Raw genomic sequence first — 20,200 nt, 5'->3', positions numbered from 1 at the left:
TCTGCCCTGCAAACTGATTCATCTGTACCATTTTTCTAGGTTCTACATATATGTGTTAATATACGATATTTGTTTTTCTCTTTCTCTTTCATACATCTCTGGATGTATCTATGTCTCTACAAGTGACCCAATTTCATTCCTTTTTATGTCTGAGTAATATTCCATTGTATATATGTACCACATCTTCTTTATCCATTCGTCTGCCGATAGGCATTTAGGTTGCTTCCATGACCTGGCTATTGTAAATAGTGCTGCAATGAACATTGGGGTGCATGTCTTTTTGAATTATGGTTTTCTCTGGGTATATGCCCAGCAGTGGGATTGCTGAGTCATGTGGTAATTCTATTTTTAGTTTCTTAAGGAACATCTATACTGTTCTCCATAGTGGCTGTATAAATTTACATTCCCACCAACAGTGCAAGAGGGTTCCCTTTTCTCCACACCCTTTCTAGCATTTGTTGTTTGTAGATTTTCTAATGATGCCCATTCTAACTGGTGTGAGGTGATACCTCATTGAGGTTTTGATTTGCATTTCTCAAATAATTAGTGATGTTGAGCAGCTTTTCATGTGCTTCTTGGCCATCTGTATGTCTTCTTTGGAGAAATGTCTATTTAGGTCTTCTGCCCATTTTTGGATTGGGTTATTTTTCTAATATTGAGCTACATGAGCTGTTTATGTATTTTGGAGGTTAATCCTCTGTCCATTGATTCATTTGCAAATATTTTCTCCCATTTTGAGGGTTGTCTTTTTGTCATGTTTATGGTTTCCTTTTCTGTGCAAAAGCTTTTAAATTTCATTAGGTCCCATTTGTTTAGTTTTGTTTTTATTTCCATTACTCTAGAAGGCAGATCAAAAAAGATCTTGCTGTGATTTATGTCAAAGAGTGTTCTTCCTATGTTTTCCTTTAGAGTTTTATAGTGTCCAGTCTTACATTTAGGTCTCTATAATCCATTTTGAGTTCATTTTTGTGTATGATGTTAGGGAGTGTTCTAATTTCATTCTTTTACATGTAGCTGTCCAGTTTTCCCAGTACCACTTATTGAAGAGACTGTCTTTTCTCCATTGTATTTTCTGATGGCATCTTTAGGATTCTCTATGTGTAGTATCATGTCATCTGCAAACAGTGACAGCTTTACTTCTTTTCCAATTTGGTTTCCTTTTTTTTCTTTTTCTTCTCACTGCTGTGGCTAAAACTTCCAAAACTATGTTGAATAATAGTCATAAGAGTGAGCAACATTCTCTTGTTCCTGATCTTAGCGGAAATGGTTTCAGTTTTTCACCTTTGAGAACGATGTTTTTTCTCCATTGTATATTCTCATCTCCTTTGTCATAGATTAATTGACTGTAGGTGCGTGGGTTTATTTCTGGGCTTTCTGTCCTGTTCCATTGATGTATATTTCTGTTTTTGTGCCAGTACCATACTGTTTTGATCACTGCACCTTTGTGTTATAGTCCGTAGTCAGGGAGCCTGATTCCTCCAGCTCTGTTTTTCTTTCTGAGGATTGCTTTGGCTATTTGGGGTCTTTTGTGGTTCCATACATATTTAAAATTTTTTTCTTCTAGTTCTGTGAAAAATGCCACTGGTAATTTAATAGAGATTGCATTGAATCTGTAGATTACCTTGGATATTATAGTCATTTTGACAATGTTGATTCTTCCAGTCCAAGAAAATCATATGTCTTTTCATCTGTTTGTGTATCTTTGATTTCTTTCATCAGCAGCTTATAGTTTTCAGAGTAGACATCTTCTGTCTTCTTATGTATATGTATTCCTAGGTATTTTATTCTTTTTGATGCAATGGTAAGTGGGATTGTTTCCTTAAGTTCTCTTTCTGTTCTTTCATTGTTGGTGTACAGAAATGCAAGAGGTTTCTATGTATTAATTTTGCATCCTGCAACTTTACCAGATTCACTGATAAGCTCTAGTAGTTTTCTGGTAGTCTCTTTAGAATTTTCTATGTATAGTATCATGTCTTCTGCAAACAGTGACAGTTTTACTTCTTCTTTTCCAATTTGGAATTCCTTCTATTTCTTTTTCTTCTCTGATTGCCATGGCTAGGACTTCTGAAATTATGTTGAATAAAAGTGGCAAGAGTGGGCAACCTTGTCTTGTTCCTGATCTTAGAGGAAATGCTTTCAGCTTTTATCATTGAGTATGATGTTAGCTGTGGGTTTGTCATATATATTGCCTTTTTTATTTTGAGGTAGGTTCCCTCTGTGCCCACTTTCTGGAGAGTTTTTTTAATTATAAATGGGTGTTGAATTTTGTCAAAAGCTTTTTCTGCATCCAATGAGGCGATCACATGGTTTTTATTTTTCAGTTGTTAATGTGGTATATTACATTGATTGATTTGCAGATATTGAAAAATCCAAACATCCCTGAGATATATCTGCCGGATCATGGTGTATGATCCTTTTAATGTATTGTTGGTTTTGGTTTGCTAGTATTTTGTTGCGGATTATTGCATCCATGTTCATCAGCGATAATGACCTGTATTTTCTTCTTTTGTGATATCTTTGGTTTTGGTATCAGGGTGATGGTGGCCTCATAGAATGAGTTTGGGAGTGTTCCTTCCTCAGCAATTTTTTGGAAGAGCTTGAGAAGGATAGGTGTTAGCTCTTCTCTAAATGTTTTATAGAATTCGCCTGTGAAGCCATCTGGTCCTGGACTTTTTTTTGTTGGAAGTTTTTAAACCACAGTTTCAATTTCAGTGCTTGTGATTGGTCTGTTCATATTTTCTATTTCTTCCTGGTTCAGTCTTAGAAGATTGTACCTTTCTAAGAATTTGTCCATTTCCCTCTAGGTTGTCCATTTTATTGGTGTATAGTTGATTTGTAGTAGTCTCTTATATTCCTTTGTATTTCTGTGGTGTCCATTGTAACTTCTTTTTCTTTTCTAATTTTATTGATTTGAGCCCTCCCCCTTTTTAAAACATTTATTTTATTTTATTTTTATTTATTTTTAAAATTTTTTTGGTCCCATCACACAGCATGTGGAATCTTACTTCCCTGACCTGGGATCGAACCCGAGCCCCATGGAGTGGAAGCGCAGAATCTTAACCACTGGACCGCCAGGAAAGTCCCTCTCCCTTTTTCCTTGATGAGTCTGGCTAAAGGTTTATCAATTCTGTTTATCTTCTTTAAGAACCAGCTTTTAGTTTCATTGATCTTTTCTTTTTGATATAGTAGTCTGTATATGTACAAGATTGTTTTAAGTTGCTGGTCTCTTAATTGCCAGTATATTTCCAATATCCTGCATTTGTACAGTCCTCATGATTGCATTGCTGGTTTGGATATCATATTTGTGTGTGGGTGATTTCCTACCTTTACTGTATGTTTGCCTGTACCCATGAACTTGCCCATGTGTCTCTTTCTTGTTTTTAGTTGTGACCTTTTCTGCCTAGAGCAGCAGTCCCCAACCTTTTTGGCACCAGGGACCAGTTTTGTGGAAGACAGTTTTTCGACGGATGGGGGAGGGGAGATGGTTCAGGCGGTAATGTGGGCGATGGGGGGCCTGGTTCAGGTGGTAACGCAAGCAGTGTTTCAGGTGGTAATGTGAGCGATGGGGAGTGGCAGATGAAGCTTTGCTTGCTCGCCCACCCCTCATCTCCTGCTGTGCGGCCTGGTTCCTAACAGGCTGCCGCCCAGTATCTGTCCATGGACTTGGGGTTGGGGACCCCTGGCCTAGGAAGTTCCTTTAGCATTTGTTGTAAAGCTGGTTTGGTGGTGCTAAATTCTCTCTGCTTTTGCTTGTCTGTAAAGCTTTTGCTTTCTCTGTCAAATCTGAATGAGAGCCTCTCTGGGTAGCATATTCTTGGTTGTAGGTTTTTCCCTTTCATCACTTTAAATATATCATATCACTCCATGCCTGCCTGCAGAGTTTCTGCTGAAAAATCAGCTGATTACCATATGGGGATTTCTTTGTAAGTTATTTGTTGCTTTTCCCTTGTTGCTTTTAATATTTTTGCTTTGTCTTTAATTTTTAACAACTTGATTAATATGTGTCTCGGCATGGTCCTCCTTGGGTTTATCCTGTATGGGACTCTGCGCTTCCTGGACTTGAGTGAGTGTCCATTCCCATGTTAGGAATGTTTTTGGCTGTTATCTCTTTAAATATTTTCTTAGGCCCTTTCTCTGTCTCTTTTCCTTTGGGGACCTATATAGTGCGAATGTTGGTGCTTTTAATGTTGTCCCACAGGTCCCTTAGACTGTCCTCATTTGTTTCCGATCTTTTTTCTTTATTCTGCTCCACATCAGTGATTTCCACCAACCTGTCTTCCAGCTCACTTGTTCATTCTTCTGCCTCATTTATTCAATTGATTCCTTCTAGTGTGTGTTTTTTTGTTTTGGTTTTTGGTTTTTTTTTTCAGTACACGGGCCTCTCACCATTGTGGCCTCTCCCATTGCGGAGCACAGGCTCCGGACGCACAGGCTCAGCGGCCACGGCTCATGGGCCCAGCCGCTCCACGGCATGTGGGATCATCCCGGACCGGGGCACGAACCCGTGTCCCCTACATCGGCAGGCGGACTCTCAACCACTGCGCCACCAGGGAAGCCCCTAGTGTGTTTTTTATTTCAGTTACTGTATTGTTCGACTCTATTTAGTTGTTCTTTATAATTCTTTGTTAAACATTTCTTGTATTTTCTCAGTCTGTGCCTCCATTCTTTTTCCTATATCTTGGATCATCTTTGCTGTCATTACTCTGAGTTTACTTTCAGGTAGATTGCCTATCTTCACTTCACTTAGTACTTCTGGGGTTTTATATTGTTCTTGGTCTGGAACATCTTTCTCTGTCATCTCATTTTGTCTAACGTTATGTATTTGTGGTCTACGTTCCACAGGCTGCAGGATTGTAGTTCCTCTTGCTTCTGGCATCTACCCTCTCTTGGGTGAGGTTGGTTCAGAGGCTTGTGCAGCCCTCCTTGTGGGAGGGACTTGTGCCTGCCCCCTGGCAGTTGGAGCTGGGTCCTGTCCCTCTGGTGGGCAGGGCTGTGTCAAGTTGTGCGTTTAGAGGCAGCTGCGGACTCAGGATGACTTTAGGCAGCCTATCTGCTGATGGGTGGGGCTCTATTTCCACCACGTTGGTTGTTTGGCCTGAGGTGTCCCACCACTGGAGCCTGCAGGCTGTTGCGTGGGGCCAGGTCTTGGTGCCAAAATGCCGACCTCCAGTAGAGCTCACAGCAGTATATATTCCCTTGGGCCTCTGCCACAAGTGTCCTTGTCCCCCCAGTGAGCTACAGCCGACTCCACACCTCCCCAGGAGACCCTCCAAGACACACAGGTAGGCCTGGCCGAGGCTTCTATGTAGTCACTGCTTTGCCCTGGGTCCCAGTGCATGTGAATCCTTGTGTACGCCCTCCAAGAGTAGAGTCTCTATGTTTCCCCCAGTCCTGTGGAGCTCCTGTACTCAAGTCCTGCTGGCCATCAAAGCCAAATGCTCTGGGGCCTCCTCCTTCTGATGCCACACCTCCGGGCTGGGGAGCCTGACATAGGTTCTACTGTAGGAGAACCCCTGTGATGCAGTTATTTTCCGGTTTATGGGTCACGATTTGATTATATTGCGAAAATGCCCCTCCTACCATCTCATTGTGGCTTCTTTGTGTTTGGAAGTAGAATATCTTTTTAGGTAGGTTCCAGCCTTTTTTTTCCCGATGCTTCAGCAATTAGTTGTGATTTTAGTGTTTTCATGAGATGAGGTGAGCTCAAGTCCTACTCCGCCTTCTTGTTTCCGCCTCCTGATTATTATCTCTTGAAAGAATATTTGTATACAAATTTCTAACCTTTTATAAGTGGTGTGTCTTTTTTATCTTTATTTTTCAATTGAATGTAGAGTTGATTTAAGTTTAGGGAGCCTCAGTTTGAGGCATAAGTAATTTCATCTTTTTCTCAACTGCATCGACTTTAAGACTTTGACTTCCTAATACCAAGATAAAACACTTCCAATTTAACATTTTTACTTATTATTTATGAAGTAAGGACAATATAGTATTCAAAAATTATGAAGGCAGACACTGCTGAATAACCAGATATGCCAAAGTTGCTGAAATTAAACTCTTCGCTGACACCACCATAGCATTAGAGGCTGAAATGTTAATTTTCAGTTCTGTATGAAATTCTGAATTCAAAGTATGAAAAGCAGTTGTTAAGGAATTAAAGTATAACACATAACATTTTGAGTAGTTGTAAAGACCAGTGTATGAAAGCTGAATATTGCCTAAGAAAAATTTTAGCTATTTGAAAATTTTACTAGTGGAGAGTTCTGAGTCGTATGATCATTGCAGATAATTATGTTTTAATAGGAAATAGAAAATTAAGAGTGATGTTTCATACGGTGGTTGCATCCCATGTTTGGACTGTTTTCCACTTGTGGACCTCATGCTAGCTATTTTCAGTGTTCATCTGCTAGTTTGGCAAAAAGAGGCAGTCAGTTGCTGCCCTTTGCAGCTATTTTATTTCTTTCTTTACTAACTGCAGCATCCTTTTCCACACTGTGAAAGCTATATAGATATAAAAGGTATCCAATAGCAGCCAGAATTTGTTGGATTATCTGTTTCCTTGGTGGCTCAGAAACCTCAGGCAGCCAAACTGCCACAATGAGTTTTCTAGTATTGTCATGATTATATTTTTGTGTTTGTGTAGCCATTTTATTTTGAATACTGCCATATTAAGGTATTGTAAAAACAGCAAAGTGAATTTTATTTCTGGAATGCATATTACAGGGAATTTCCTTTCTTTGTTAAAAGACTTTTCTTAGCTCAGATCATTTTTGTAGTATTCTCTAATACTCATAAATTTTCCTGTAGAATATGGATGTTCATGAACTTCTTGCAGGAAGCCACCAAGATTAAAGCCACACTTGACTTCAATTTAATATGCAATTAGGCAAGCTAATCCCCAAATCTCTTAACCATACTTCATTTTTAGCAACATTTTGGACTAAGACCTCTTGCTCCTTGCCTTAGATAGGGGTGTGTGTGTGAGAGTGTGTGTGTGTGTGTGTGTGTGTGTGTGTGTGTGTGTGTGTGTGTGTGTTTTCCATATACCTCCAGTGTGAGATTCTGTCTCCTGCTCCGGCTTTGTACTCAATTCTATGTCCCTTTCACTTAATATTTATAAGGGCAATTACATTGAAGAGACCTTTGTTAATAATGGTAGTGACCTAGAAAAATAGCGAAAGTGGAATTAACTTTGGTTCAGAAGACTGTTGAAAAAATATATAGTTTTTAACTTGCCAGAGGTCAGACACCTAATAAATGATGAAGTCTAGACTACCAGTTATATATTTTCCTGGTGTAGAACATGGAGTTGGTGACATTTTTCTTAAGGTGTCACTGTCCTTTGAAAAGAATGAGTATTGAGTTCTTTAAAGGCAGCGACTAACTCTTTTCCAATGGCTTGCAGATCCTGATAGGAGAAGGGAGATAAAGTTTATTGAGTACCTGCTATGCACTGTATTACATACTTTACCTAGATAATCATGACAATTCTGCAAGGTAGGTGGCCTTATCCCTTTTTTACAGATGAAAAAATTGAGGTACAGAGAGGTTAAATGATTTGTGTTAGCACTAAGGAGTAGTAGATGTGGGATTCCAGCCCAGATTGTTCTACTACACTGTGTTCCTTCCACCAAATCAGGGGTTGGCGAACTACATCCCGTCGGCTCAATCCTAGGTCTTATTTTTGTAAACAAAATTTATTAGAACACAACCACACCCATTCTACTATTACATGTTGCCTATAGCGTTCAAGCTGCAGCAGCAGAGTTGAGTAGTTATGACAGAGATCATATGGCTCATTGAAGACAAATGATTCACTAAGTAAATATTTTAATATTTCCTATCTGGCCTTTTACAGAAAAAGTTTGCTGACACCTGCACTAAACCATACATTGTTTAGAGGTGCTGTGAACTGAGTGTACATTCAGTAATATAAATTTCAGTCCTACTGAAGCATTAAACTTCAACAAGAGGAATAAAGTAGATTTCCCAAAATATAATGATGAAGGCAAACAACAAGCCATGAATGTTCAAAATCTTTTAGTATTAAATTTGGAAAGATAGGCTGGGATGATTTAAATGTTGTTTCTGTTTCTATGATTCTATGCATTATAATTAATGAAAAATCAATACTTTTATAACATTTCAGTTTTCTTGTTACAATAAGTTTAAATTGTTTTTGTTATTCTTTGTTTTATTTTTTTTTGTGGATATAAGCTAACACTTCAATAGTATATGTGACATTTAAACTATACCTCCAATTGTGTTAATTCATGTTTGCACTCAAAGAGAGGTTTTTGTTTATAATAAACTATAATATGGCTTAAAATTTTTAAATTTTTTATAGTAATAGGGTTAACATCAAGGGGCATATGTTAGGGGAGCAGAGGTGCATAGAGACCAGCTGCTACAGTAAGTAACTTTACAAGTAGATTTAAGATTCCTCAGTAGACTCACCAGTTTGACATCATATTTCTAAAGGCTATCTTTAATACCAGTTAAACAAAGAGTGGGAGCCAATAATTTTGTTGAGATCAACCTTCAGTCCATAATAATGACTTTAAAAGTAATTTACTTTTGTGGAAAATGATAAATTACATTAGGATTTGGTTATTTATTTCTGAAGAACTTCATCTTCTATGAAAGATTCCTGGGAGTAGTTTATTAATTTAAGTGCACTTGCGTTTTTGATGTAGATTATTAACCTATGAATGGACAGGTTGAGAGACAAAGATTTAAAGTAAAAATTATAGAGCCCTTCACATTAAAAGTTATTCAGGAAATTAGGGAAAGTTTTCTGGAGTCTGTTGACAAGTTACATTTTTCTTACTTTTTCATTAAATACTTATCAAGTGCTGTGCTTTGCTAGTCAAAGATGTTGAGACTTTGCCTAGATTTTAGAAACCCAGAATAATGAATTATTTTTGCCTCTTTAATAGTCTGTCATTTGCTTCATAAAGCTCTATACATAGATTTATCTTGGAGTTTGAAGTGTTTGATTCAAACAAAGAGGGAACAGTCACTTCAGGCTGTGCTAGCTGTGGCTATGAAAAAGTGAAAGGACACATCTGGCAAATTCTAGGCAAGACTTGTGAGAATAAATCTGAGAGGGAATGGAGCTGTGAATGTTTTAATGCCTTTCCTGGTACCTTTCAGGACTATTACACTCATATTTTAAAAATGAAACAGACTTGAAAATAACTGAGAGCCACAAAAAAGTTTCTAGATACCATTATGCTTTTCAACATGTGACAGTCATATTTAATGCGCATTTAGAGTTTTATTGATTTTTTAAGTATCTTAATATTATAAGTAACCACCCCAAGATATTATTGCCTTCTTAGATGTTTCTTTTTTCACATCTTGGGTAGAAATTATTTTCTTACAGAACATTTCACTAAAGGATTAATGTAAATCAAGGAAAGCATGTTATCAATCTAATCCAATACTCTAACAATGTTCATAATTTGAGCTACATTCTATCAGAGATGAAAGATAAGACCAAAACAAGTGAAAGTATCCAAGTCCTTAGGAAAGACCCTTTAGAACCCACATGATATCCTTTATATTTGGTTATAGATTAAAATATATTAATATAATAAACTAGAGTTCTCATTAAGAATAATAAACCCGTAAAATGCTTAAGGCAGTGCAACAAAAGTACAGATGATTTCACTGAGAATAAACACAAGGCTCCTAGGTTCTATGAAAAACAAAAGTAAAAAATAAAATCTAGGCTGTTGCTAAGAAGATCCCCAAAGTGGTTGTAGTATATTGTGATAAGCATAGAGTGTAGAAGGGATTTGCTCCTCATTCAATATTCGAGATGATAAAGGAGTAGTAGTTTAAAGATTCAGCAGCCCTCTGAAAAATTAAATAAAAAATTTATAATTATGTAGTATGATCTAATTTATGTATATAAATATTTATACTGTACATATGTATACAAACATATTTACATATGTTATAAATAGGATGAGTACTTATCAAATGCTACCAGTGGTTAGTAAATAGACTATGAGTTCTTTGTCCTTTTTCTTTATCCATATTGTCAAAAGTCTCTACTATGCATTGTATTTGCATATTTAAAGTGAGAAATCAATAACAAAGAACCCTTAAAAGACCCAAGTAATGACCTCATTAAGTATAGATATGAACCAGAAAATGTGTGTGTCTTAAGTAGGTAGTTAACGCCTATCTCTAAAACAGGCTTAGCACATGTCTTACCTTGCCTGCTCACCTTCATCTCCATACTCTGATGTGACCATTTAGCTAGAGGGATCCAGGAGCTTTTTAAACGGTGGTGTATGCACATTGAAATCACCCAAAGAGCTTAAATACCAGTGCTTGTGACCACCCCCTAAGAGATTCTTATTTCATTGGTCTGAGTTATAGCCTGGACAATGGGATTCTTTGAAGTTTTCCAGGTTATTAAATGTACAGCCAAGGTTGAGAGCTTCCGTTTTATAGGAAGCTTCAAAAACAGCTCATCTGTTTTTTGGTCCTTTAAATTGTATTCTGTTGAAACTGTTGCAACCCTGTGCAACACTTGTGTTGAACAAGTACATATTATTTTCAACTTTTTTTTTTAAAGCTATGTTTTAATGTCTAGCCTGCCAGCGAGTTAATTGGGTAACGTGATAGACTTTTGTATTCTGCCTCTAAGTGTTTCTGCCTCTAGTCTATCTTCTACAGTGTCACAATAGCTAATATTCTAAAGCATATAACTGCCCTGCATAAAAGGCTTTAATTATCTGTTCTTTACAACTTAAAGTATACATTTCTTAGTCTGACCCCAACCTATCTTCAGTTTTATCTCCTGTTAGTACAGCCCAAGAGACCCTAAACTCCACCATACTCACCAATTGAATAAGCCTTTTATTTCATACCTGCCTTTGCATAAGCTGTTTCCATTGTCATTAATTTTGATAATGGTTCAAGAGTAGATTCAGAAACATTTATTGAAATGGAACAAAACTAGCATTTATTAAGCACATTAGCCAAGGGCTGTGGTAGCTACTTAAAGTTTCTTAATAATCCTTACTGTCGTCCTTAAGAAATGTTTGTTTTCTTTTACTGTACACATAGGAACCTGAGGCTTTTGGAGGGTAATTACAATTACACAGCTAGTGTAGGTAAATACGAGATTTCAGACTCCCAAGTTCAATGATTGTTTCCATGTCCTTCTTCCCCCACCGACCTCACATTGCTTCAGTTAGTAAATACCCGTATGATCTTTATGATAACCTCTTTCCAAACATAGTAGGCATAAACATTGCATGTTTTCAACCTTGTTTTGAATTACTTACAGTAGAAGGAAATAAGTTTAATAGTATTGTGGTAGAATAATCACTGTTTCCATAGTTCTGTGTATAATTAGTTATAATCACTTGTATTCGTTTGCTGTGAGTTTTGTAGTCCTACTATATATTTACATTTTAAAAATCTTTTCTCTGAGGCTCTTATAAGTAAGTACTGAGAAGTTTCACTTTTCCTTTACTGTAATTTAACACATTCTGGAGTTCCTTTTTTTTAATTTTTAAATTTAAATTTATTTATTTTTTTATACAGCAGGTTCTTATTAGTCATCAGTTTTATACACATCAGTGTATACATGACAATCCCAATCGCCCAATTCATCAGACCACCACCCCCACCCCCCTGCTGCTTTCCCCTCTTGGTGTCCATATGTTTGTTCTCTGTATCTGTGTCTCAATTTCTGCCCTGCAAACCAGTTCATCTGTACCATTTTTCTAGGTTCCACATATATGTGTTAATATATGATATTTGTTTTTCTCTTTCTGACTTACTTCACTCTGTAAGACACTCTAAATCCATCCACGTCTCAACAAATGACCCAATTTCATTCCTTTATATGGCTGAGTAATATTCCATTATATATATGTACCACATCTTTAACCATTCGTCTTTCGATGGGCATTTAGGTTGCTTCCATGACCTGGCTATTGTAAATAGTGCTGCAATGAACATTGGGGTGCATGTGTCTTTTTGAATTACAGTTTTCTCTGGGTATATGCCCAGTAGTAGGATTGCTGGATCGTATGGTAATTCTATTTTTAGTTTTTTAAGGAACATCCATACTGTTCTCCATAGTGGCTGTATCAATATACATTCCCACCAACAGTGCAAGAGGGTTCCCTTTTCTCCACACCCTCTCCAGCATTTGTTGTTTGTAGATTTTCTGATGATGCCCATTCTAACTGGTGTGAGGTGATACCTCATTGTGGTTTTGATTTGCATTTCTCTAATAATTAGTGATGTTGAGCAGCTTTTCATGTGCTTCTTGGCCATGTGTATATCTTCTTTGGAGAAATGTCTATTTAGGTCTTCTGCCCATTTTTGGATTGGGTTGCTTGTTTTTTTAATATTGAGCTGCATGAGCTGTTTATATATTTTGGAGATTAATCCTTTGTTGAATGATTCGTTTGCAAATATATTCTCCCATTCTGAGGGTTGTCTTTTCGTCTTGTTTATGGTTTCCTTTGCTGTGCAAAAGCCTTGAAGTTTCATTAGGCCCCATTTGTTTATTTTTGTTTTTATTTCCATTACTCTACAAGGTGGATCAAAAAAGATCTTGCTCTGATTTACATCAAACAGTGTTCTTCCTATGTTTTCCTCTAAGAGTTTTATAGTGTCTGGTCTTACGTTTAGGTCTCGAATCCATTTTGAGTTTATTTTTGTGTACGGTGTTAGGGAGTGTTCTAATTTCATTCTTTTATATGTAGCTGTCCAGTTTTCCCAGCACCACTTATTGAAGAGACTGTCCTTTCTCCATTGTATATCCTTGCCTCCTTTGTCATAAATTAGTTGACCATAGGTGCATGGGTTTATCTCTGGGCTTTCTATCTTGTTCCATTGATCTATGTTTCTGTTTTTGTACCAGTACCATATTGTCTTGATTACTGTAGCTTTATAGTATACTCTGAAGTCAGGGAATCTGATTCCTCCAGCTGCGTTCTTTTCCCTCAAGACTGTTTTGGCTGTTCAGGGTCTTTTATGTCTCCATACAAATTTTAAGGTTTTTAGTTCTAGTTCTGTAAAAAATGCCATTGGTAATTTGATAGGGATTTCATTGAACCTCTAGATTACTTTGGGTAGTATAGTCATTTTCACAATATTAATTCTTCCAATCCAAGAACGTGGTATATATCTCCATCTGTTGGTATCATCTTTAATTTCTTTCATCAGTGTTTTATAGTTTTCTGCATACAGGTCTTTTGCCTCCCTAGGTAGGTTTATTCCTAGGTATTTTATTCTTTTTGTTGCAATGGTAAACGGGAGTGTTTCCTTAATTTCTCTTTCAGATTTTTCATCATTAGTGTATACGAATGCAAGAGATTTCTGTGCATTAATTTTGTATCCTGCAACTTTACCAAATTCATTGATTAGCTCTAGTAGTTTACTGGTGGCATTTTCAGGACTCTCTATGTATAGTATCATGTCATCTGCAAACAGTGACAGTTTTACTTCTTCTTTTCCAATTTGTATTCCTTTTATTTCTTTTCTTTTCTGATTGCTGTGGCTAGGACTTCCAAAACTATGTTGAATAATAGTGGCAAAAGTAGACATCTTTGTCTTGTTCCTGATCTTAGAGGAAATGCTTTCAGTTTTTCACCATTGAGAATGATGTTTGCTGTGGGTTTGTCATATATGGCCTTTATTATGTTGAGGTAGTTTCCCTCTATGCCCACTGTCTGGAGAGTTTTTACCATCAACTGGTGTAGAATTTTGTCAAAAGCTTTTTCTACGTCTATTGAGATGATCATATGGTTTTATTCTTCAATTTGTTAATATGTTTTATCTCATTGATTGATTTGCATATATTGAAGAATCCTTGCATCCCTGGGATAAATCCCACTTGATCATGGTGTATGATCCTTTTAACGTGTTGTTGGATTCTGTTTGCTAGTATTTTCTTGAGCATTTTTGCATCTATATTCGTCAGTGACATTGGTCTGTAATTCTTTTTTTGTAGTATCTTTGTCTGGTTTTGGTATCAAGGTGATGGTGGCCTCATAGAATGAGTTTGGGAGTGTTCCTTCCTCTGCAGTTTTTTGGAAGAGTTTGAGAAGGATGGGTGTTAGCTCTTCTCTAAATGTTTGATAGAATTCACCTGTGAAGCTGTCTGGTCCTGTACTTTTGTTTGCTGCAAGATTTTTAATCACAGTTTCAATTTCATTACTTGTGATTGGTCTCTTCATATTTTCTGTTTCTTTCTGGTTCAGTCTTGGAAGGTTATACCTTTGTAAAAATTTGTCCATTTCTTCCAGGTTGTCCATTTTATTGGCATAGAGTTGCTTGTGGTAGTCTTTAGGATGCTTTGTATTTCTGCAGTGTCTGTTGTAACTTCTCCTTTTTCATTTCTAATTTTATTGACTTCAGTCCTCTCCCTCTTTTTCTTGATGAGTCTGGCTAATGGTTTATCAATTTTGTTTATCTTTTCAAAGCACCAGCTTTCAGTTTTATTGATCTTTGCTATTGTTTTCTTTGTTTCTGTTTCATTTATTTCTGCTCTGATCTTTATGATTTCTTTCCTTCTGCTAACTTTGGGTTTTGTTTGTTCTTCTTTATCTAGTTCCTTTAGGTGTAAAGTTAGGTTGTTTATTTGAGATATTACTTGTTTCTTGAGGTAGGCTTGTATAGTTATAGACTTCCCTCTTAGAACTGCTTTTGCTGCATCCTATAGGTTTTGGATCATCGTGTTTTCATTGTCATTTGCCTCTAGGTATTTTTTGATTTACTCTTTGATTTCTTCAGTGATCTCTTGGTTATTTAGTAATATATTGCTTAGCCTCCATGCGTTTACGTTTTTTACGTTTTCTTCCCTGTAATTCATTTCTGATCTCATAGCGTTGTGGTCAGAAAAGATGCTTGATATGATTTCAAGTTTCTTAAATTTACTGAGGCTTGATTTGTGGCCCCAGTTGTGATGTATCCTGGAGAATGATCCATGCGCACTTGAGAAGAAAGTGTAATCTGCTGTTTTTGGATGGAATGTCCTATAAATATCAGTTAAATCTATCTGGTCTATTGTGTCATTTAAAGCTTGTGTTTCCTTATTTATTTTCATTTTCAATGATCTGTCCATTGGTGTAAGTGAGGTGTTAAACTTCCCCACTGTTATCATGTTACTGTCGATTTCGTCTTTTAGAGCTGTTAGCAGTTGCCTTACGTATTGAGGTGCTTCTATGTTGGGTGCATCTATATTTATAATTGTTATATCTTCTTCTTGGATTGATCCCCTGATAATTATGTAGTGTCCTTCCTTATCTCTTGTAACATTCTTTATTTTAAAGTCTATTTTATCTGATATGAGTATAGGTACTCCAGCTTTCTTTTGATTTCCATTTGCATGGAATATCTTTTTCCATCCCCTCACTTTCAGTCTGAATGTGTCCCTATGTCTGAAGTGGATCTCTTGTAGACAGCATATAAATGCGTCTTGTTTTTATATCCATTCAGCAAGCCTGTGTCTTTTGGTTGGAGCATTTAATCCATTCACGTTTAAGGTAAATATTGATATGTATGTTCCTATGACCATTTTCTTAATTGTTTTGGGTTTGTTTTTGTAGTTCCTTTTCTTCTCTTGTGTTTCCCACTTAGAGAAATTCCTTTAGCATTTGTTGTAGAGCTGGTTTGGTGGGGCTGAATTCTGTTAGCTTTTGCTTGCCTGTAAAGCTTTTGATTTCTCCATCACATCTGAATGAGATCCTTGCCAGGTAGAGTAATCTTTGTTGTAGGTTCTTCCCTTTCATCACTTTAAGTGTATCATGCCACTCCCTTCTGGCTTGTAGAGTTTCTACTGAGAAATCAGCTGTTAATCTTATGGGAGTTCCCTTGTATGTTATTTGTCATTTTTCCCTTGCTGCTTTTAATAATCTTTCTTTGTCTTTAATTTTTGCCAGTTTGATTACTGTGTGTCTCGGCGTGTTTCTCCTTGGGTTTATCCTGTATGGAACTCTCTGCACTTCCTGGACTTGGGTGGCTATTTCCTTTCCCATATTAGGGAAGTTTTTGACTATAATCTCTCCAAATATTTTCTCTGGTCCTTTCTCTCTCTCTTCTCCTTCTGGTAGCCCTATAATGCGAATGTTACTGCATTTAATGTTGTCCCATAGGTCTGTTAGGCTGTCTTCCTTTCTTTTCATTTTTTCTTCATTCTTGTCTGCAGCAGTGAATTCCACCATTCTGTCTTCCAGGTCACTTATCCATTGTTCTGCCTCAGTTATTCTGCTATTGATTCCTTGTAGTGTAGTTTTCATAGTTATTGTATTATTCATCTCTGTTTCTCTGTTCCTTAATTCTTCTAGGTCTTTGTTAAACATTTCTTGCATCTTCTCGGTCTTTGCCTCCATTCTTTTTCTGTGGTCCTGGATGACCTTCACTATCATTATTCTGAATTCTTTTTCTGGAAGGTTGCCTGTCTCCACTTCATTTAGTTGTTTTTGTGGGGTTTTATCTTGTTCTTTCATCTGGTACATAGCCCTCTGCCTTTTCATTTTGTCTATCTTTCTGTGAATGTGCTTTTTTTCCCATAGGCTGCAGGATTGTAATTCTTCTTGCTTCTCTGGAGTTCTTATATGAGGAAGATTTCCTACATTTTTCACTATCCTACAAATTGGCTGAGTCAGATTTATATATAATTTATACAGGGATTTAAGTGTATTCATCCATAGATTTAATCAAGCTCATTTCCTGCCTATGTGAAGGAGAAAATTGAAAAGTACATATATGTAGGTAACTTTTATAGTATAAAGTGCAGCCTGTGAAACCTTAACAGTTTCTGTGTGGAAAAATGTTATAGTTTAACAAGTTAATTGGGGTAACATTAAAAGTTTGAGACTTTTTGCCTATTAAGATAAATTTGGTAAATTTAGTATAATTTGTTCCCTTACATATGCTTCCTAGATTTTATTAGTGTTCCTAATTATGATACTGTTTATTTGGGATACTGCTTCATAATTAGTTTTTCACAATCTAATTTAATAATTTTTTCCTCCATTAGAATGTGAAACATGTTGTAGAAGCATTCAAGAAGTGGCTGAAGGGGGAAGGAAAAAGTGCCACTACCTATCAGAAAAAAGCAAAACAAAACATGGGAAATACAACCACCAAATTCCGTAAAGCACTCATCAATGGTGATGAAAACCTGGCCTGCCAAATATATGAAAACAACCCTCAACTAAAAGAATCCCTTGATCCAAATACATCTTACGGGGAGCCCTACCAGCACAATACGCCATTACACTATGCTGCTAGACATGGAATGAATAGAATATTAGGGTAAGTATTACTGTAAAGCAATTGATAACAAGTTAGAGAAAGGAAAGAAAAAACCTGATCTTTAGAAAATATATGCATACATGTGTGCATGTTATGTGGTATTATAGTGAATTAAACTTTGTAGAATTGAATATGCATAAATTATTAAGTATGATTTTTTATTATGCCTAAATTAGACCAAAGGTTTCAGTAGTGAGGTTAGTTCACATATTATTTTTACTGTAAATACAATTTGATCCTCAGTATGTTTCATAGTATGAACTTTTTATAATAGTGTAGTTTTTAATTTACAACATTTCAATTCTAGAAAAGTACTTATCAACTCAAAAAATTGCAGGGAATTGTGCCCTAGGCAATTTAAGTTGAAAAACTAATGTGTTTACCTTACCTATTCATGATCAGATTTGAGTTTTCTTCTTTTAATGGGGTTCAGTTACTGGAAAAAACTTTTCTAAAAGCAAACCATTTCCTTGGAACTGAAAATACTAAGAAACTTAAAAAAAATCTCTTCAACAAGAAAGCATTAGTGGCAGCAAATATGTGAAGATTCTTCCTAATTACATGGTGTTTGCTAGCTTATAAGATGAAAGAAGCAAAGGATAGAAAAGTAATTCCAAAACAAATTTAGTCTTTAGAAGTAGATTATTCAGTTATGGAAGTCTGATGCTAGGAGACAAAGAAACACTTCTTTGCTTATGCAGTGAAATATAATTCTTCAACCAATATCCTGAGCACTTTAGAACTTGACAAAAAACTTTTCAGTCCTTTCTCTATTTCTTTTTATACAAATTTGTCATTCAAAATAAGCTGCTCTTTTTGGTATCCCTGAATCATGCCATGTGTGTTGTCTGCCATGTTCATTGTGCTCTTTCTGCCAGGAGTATCCCACTCCTCTCAGCTTTCTCTTTCTTACCTAAATTTTAGCCTTCCTTCAAGGTCCTCGGCACACTTTATCTATCTTCTTAGCCTGTCACAACCCATAGGAACTTTAGTCTTTTTTGAACTTCTATGATTCTTTTTTGTTTGTTTGTATTACTTGTTTGGTATACACTATGTCATTGTATTTTATAATTTTGTGTATCTTCTCTTTGCCTACCTAAAGTACAGCTTTTTTAAAGGACCTTCTTAATACTTCTAGCATCTAGCATAGTATCTTACACAAAGTAAGTAGAAATATCATAAAATCATGGCACAGGAAATATCTTTATGATCAGGATTTGTGAATGACAAAAATTCCATAAATAATTTACGTTTTCCAGGCCTATGACTATCAAGTAGTTATTTTTGTAACCTCTTGAAAATAAAATAGGTATTTCTCTCTTTTTTTTTTTTTGCAATACGCGGGCCTCTCACCGTTGTGGCCTCTCCCGCTGCGGAGCACAGGCTCCAGACGCGCAGGCCCAGCGGCCACGGTTCACAGGCCCAGCGGCTTCGCGGCACGTGGGATCCTCCTGGACCGGGGCACAAACCCGCGTCCCCTGCATCGGCAGGCGGACTCTCAGCCACTGCGCCACCAGGGAATCCCCTAAAATAGGTATTTTTTGACTTAAAAACAGGTATTTCTATAACCTCTCCTTTTTGCATTTATCTTTTATTTTCATTTCTTGTAGAATACCCACTTAGAAGCCGCCTCCAACTCATATTGTTATACTTTTTCTTCCAAAACTGGGTCTTCCCTATGTTAATGACACTAACATATTGTACTAATAAAATAATGGCAAACACATTGAGGCCTTGCTATTTTCTTTTTTGTTTGTTTTGTTTTTATTTCCATTACTCTAGGAGGTGGATCAATAAAGAACTTGCTGTGATTTGTGTCAAAGAGTGTTCTTCTTATGTTTTCCTCTAAGAGTTTTATAGTGTCTGGTCTTACATTTAGGTCACTAATCCATTTTGAGTTTATTTTTGTGTATGGTGTTAGGGAGTGTTCTAATTTCATTCTTTTGTATGTAGCTGTCCACTTTTCCCAGCACCACTTATTGAAGAAACTGTCTTTTCTCCATTGTATATCCTTGCCTCCTTTGTCATAGATTAGTTGACCATAGGTGTGTGGGTTTATCTCTGGGCTTTCTATCTTGTTCCATTGATCTATGTTTCTGTTTTTGTGCCAGAACCATATTGTCTTGATTACTGTAGCTTTGTAGTATAGTCTGAAGTCAGAGAGTCTCATTCCTCCAGCTCCGTTTTTTTCCCTCAAGACTGCTTTGGCTATTCGGGGTCTTTTGTGTCTCCATACAAATTTTAAGATTTTTTGTTCTAGTTCTGTAAAAAATGCCATTGGTAATTTGATAGGGATTGCATTGAATCTGTAGATTGCTTTGGGAAGTATAGTTATCTTCACAATGTTGATTCTTTCAATCCAAGAACATGGTATATCTCTCCATCTGTTGGTATCATCTTAAATTTCTTTCATCAGTGTCTTATAGTTTTCTGCATACAGGTCTTTTGTCTCCCTAGGTAGGTTTATTTCTAGGTATTTTATTCTTTTTGTTGTAATGGTAAATGGGAGTGTTTCCGTAATTTCTCTTTCAGATTTTTCATCATTAGTGTATACGAATGCAAGAGATTTCTGTGCATTAATTTTGTATCCTGCAACTTTACCAAATTCATTGATTAGCTCTAGTAGTTTTCTGGTGGCATTTTCAGGATTCTCTATGCATAGTATCATGTAATCTGCAAACAGTGACAGTTTTACTTCTTCTTTTCCAATTTGTATTCCTTTTATTTCTTTTTCTTCTCTGATTGCCATCACTAGGACTTCTAAAACTATGTTGAATAATAGTGGTGAGAGTGGACATCCTTATCTTGTTCCTGATCTTAGAGGAAATGCTTTCAGTTTTTCACCATTGAGAATGATGTTTGCTGTGGGTTTGTCGTATATGGCCTTTATTATGTTGAG

General features: G+C 36.4%; 1 protein-coding gene across 6 annotated transcripts in view; it reads left to right on the top strand.

Annotated features, from left to right (window-relative positions):
- Positions 1–20,200, top strand: part of ANKIB1 (ankyrin repeat and IBR domain containing 1) — a 158,882-nt gene that overhangs the window by 53,716 nt on the left and 84,966 nt on the right. For 5 of the 6 annotated variants that reach the window (XM_033863070.2, XM_033863071.2, XM_033863072.2 and 2 more), the window contains one exon: positions 17,024–17,301. In XM_033863070.2, the coding sequence (XP_033718961.1) occupies positions 17,114–17,301 (188 nt within the window). In that variant the 5' untranslated portion in view covers positions 17,024–17,113. Of the gene's footprint in view, positions 1–17,023; positions 17,302–18,684; positions 18,836–20,200 lie in introns of those variants that run through there. The other variant, XM_033863073.2, reaches the window with a different exon arrangement.

The sequence above is a fragment of the Tursiops truncatus genome, chromosome 9 (genome assembly GCF_011762595.2).
Source record: "Tursiops truncatus isolate mTurTru1 chromosome 9, mTurTru1.mat.Y, whole genome shotgun sequence".
Classification (NCBI taxonomy): domain Eukaryota; kingdom Metazoa; phylum Chordata; class Mammalia; order Artiodactyla; family Delphinidae; genus Tursiops; species Tursiops truncatus.
This window is presented reverse-complemented; position numbering and strand designations above follow the sequence as displayed.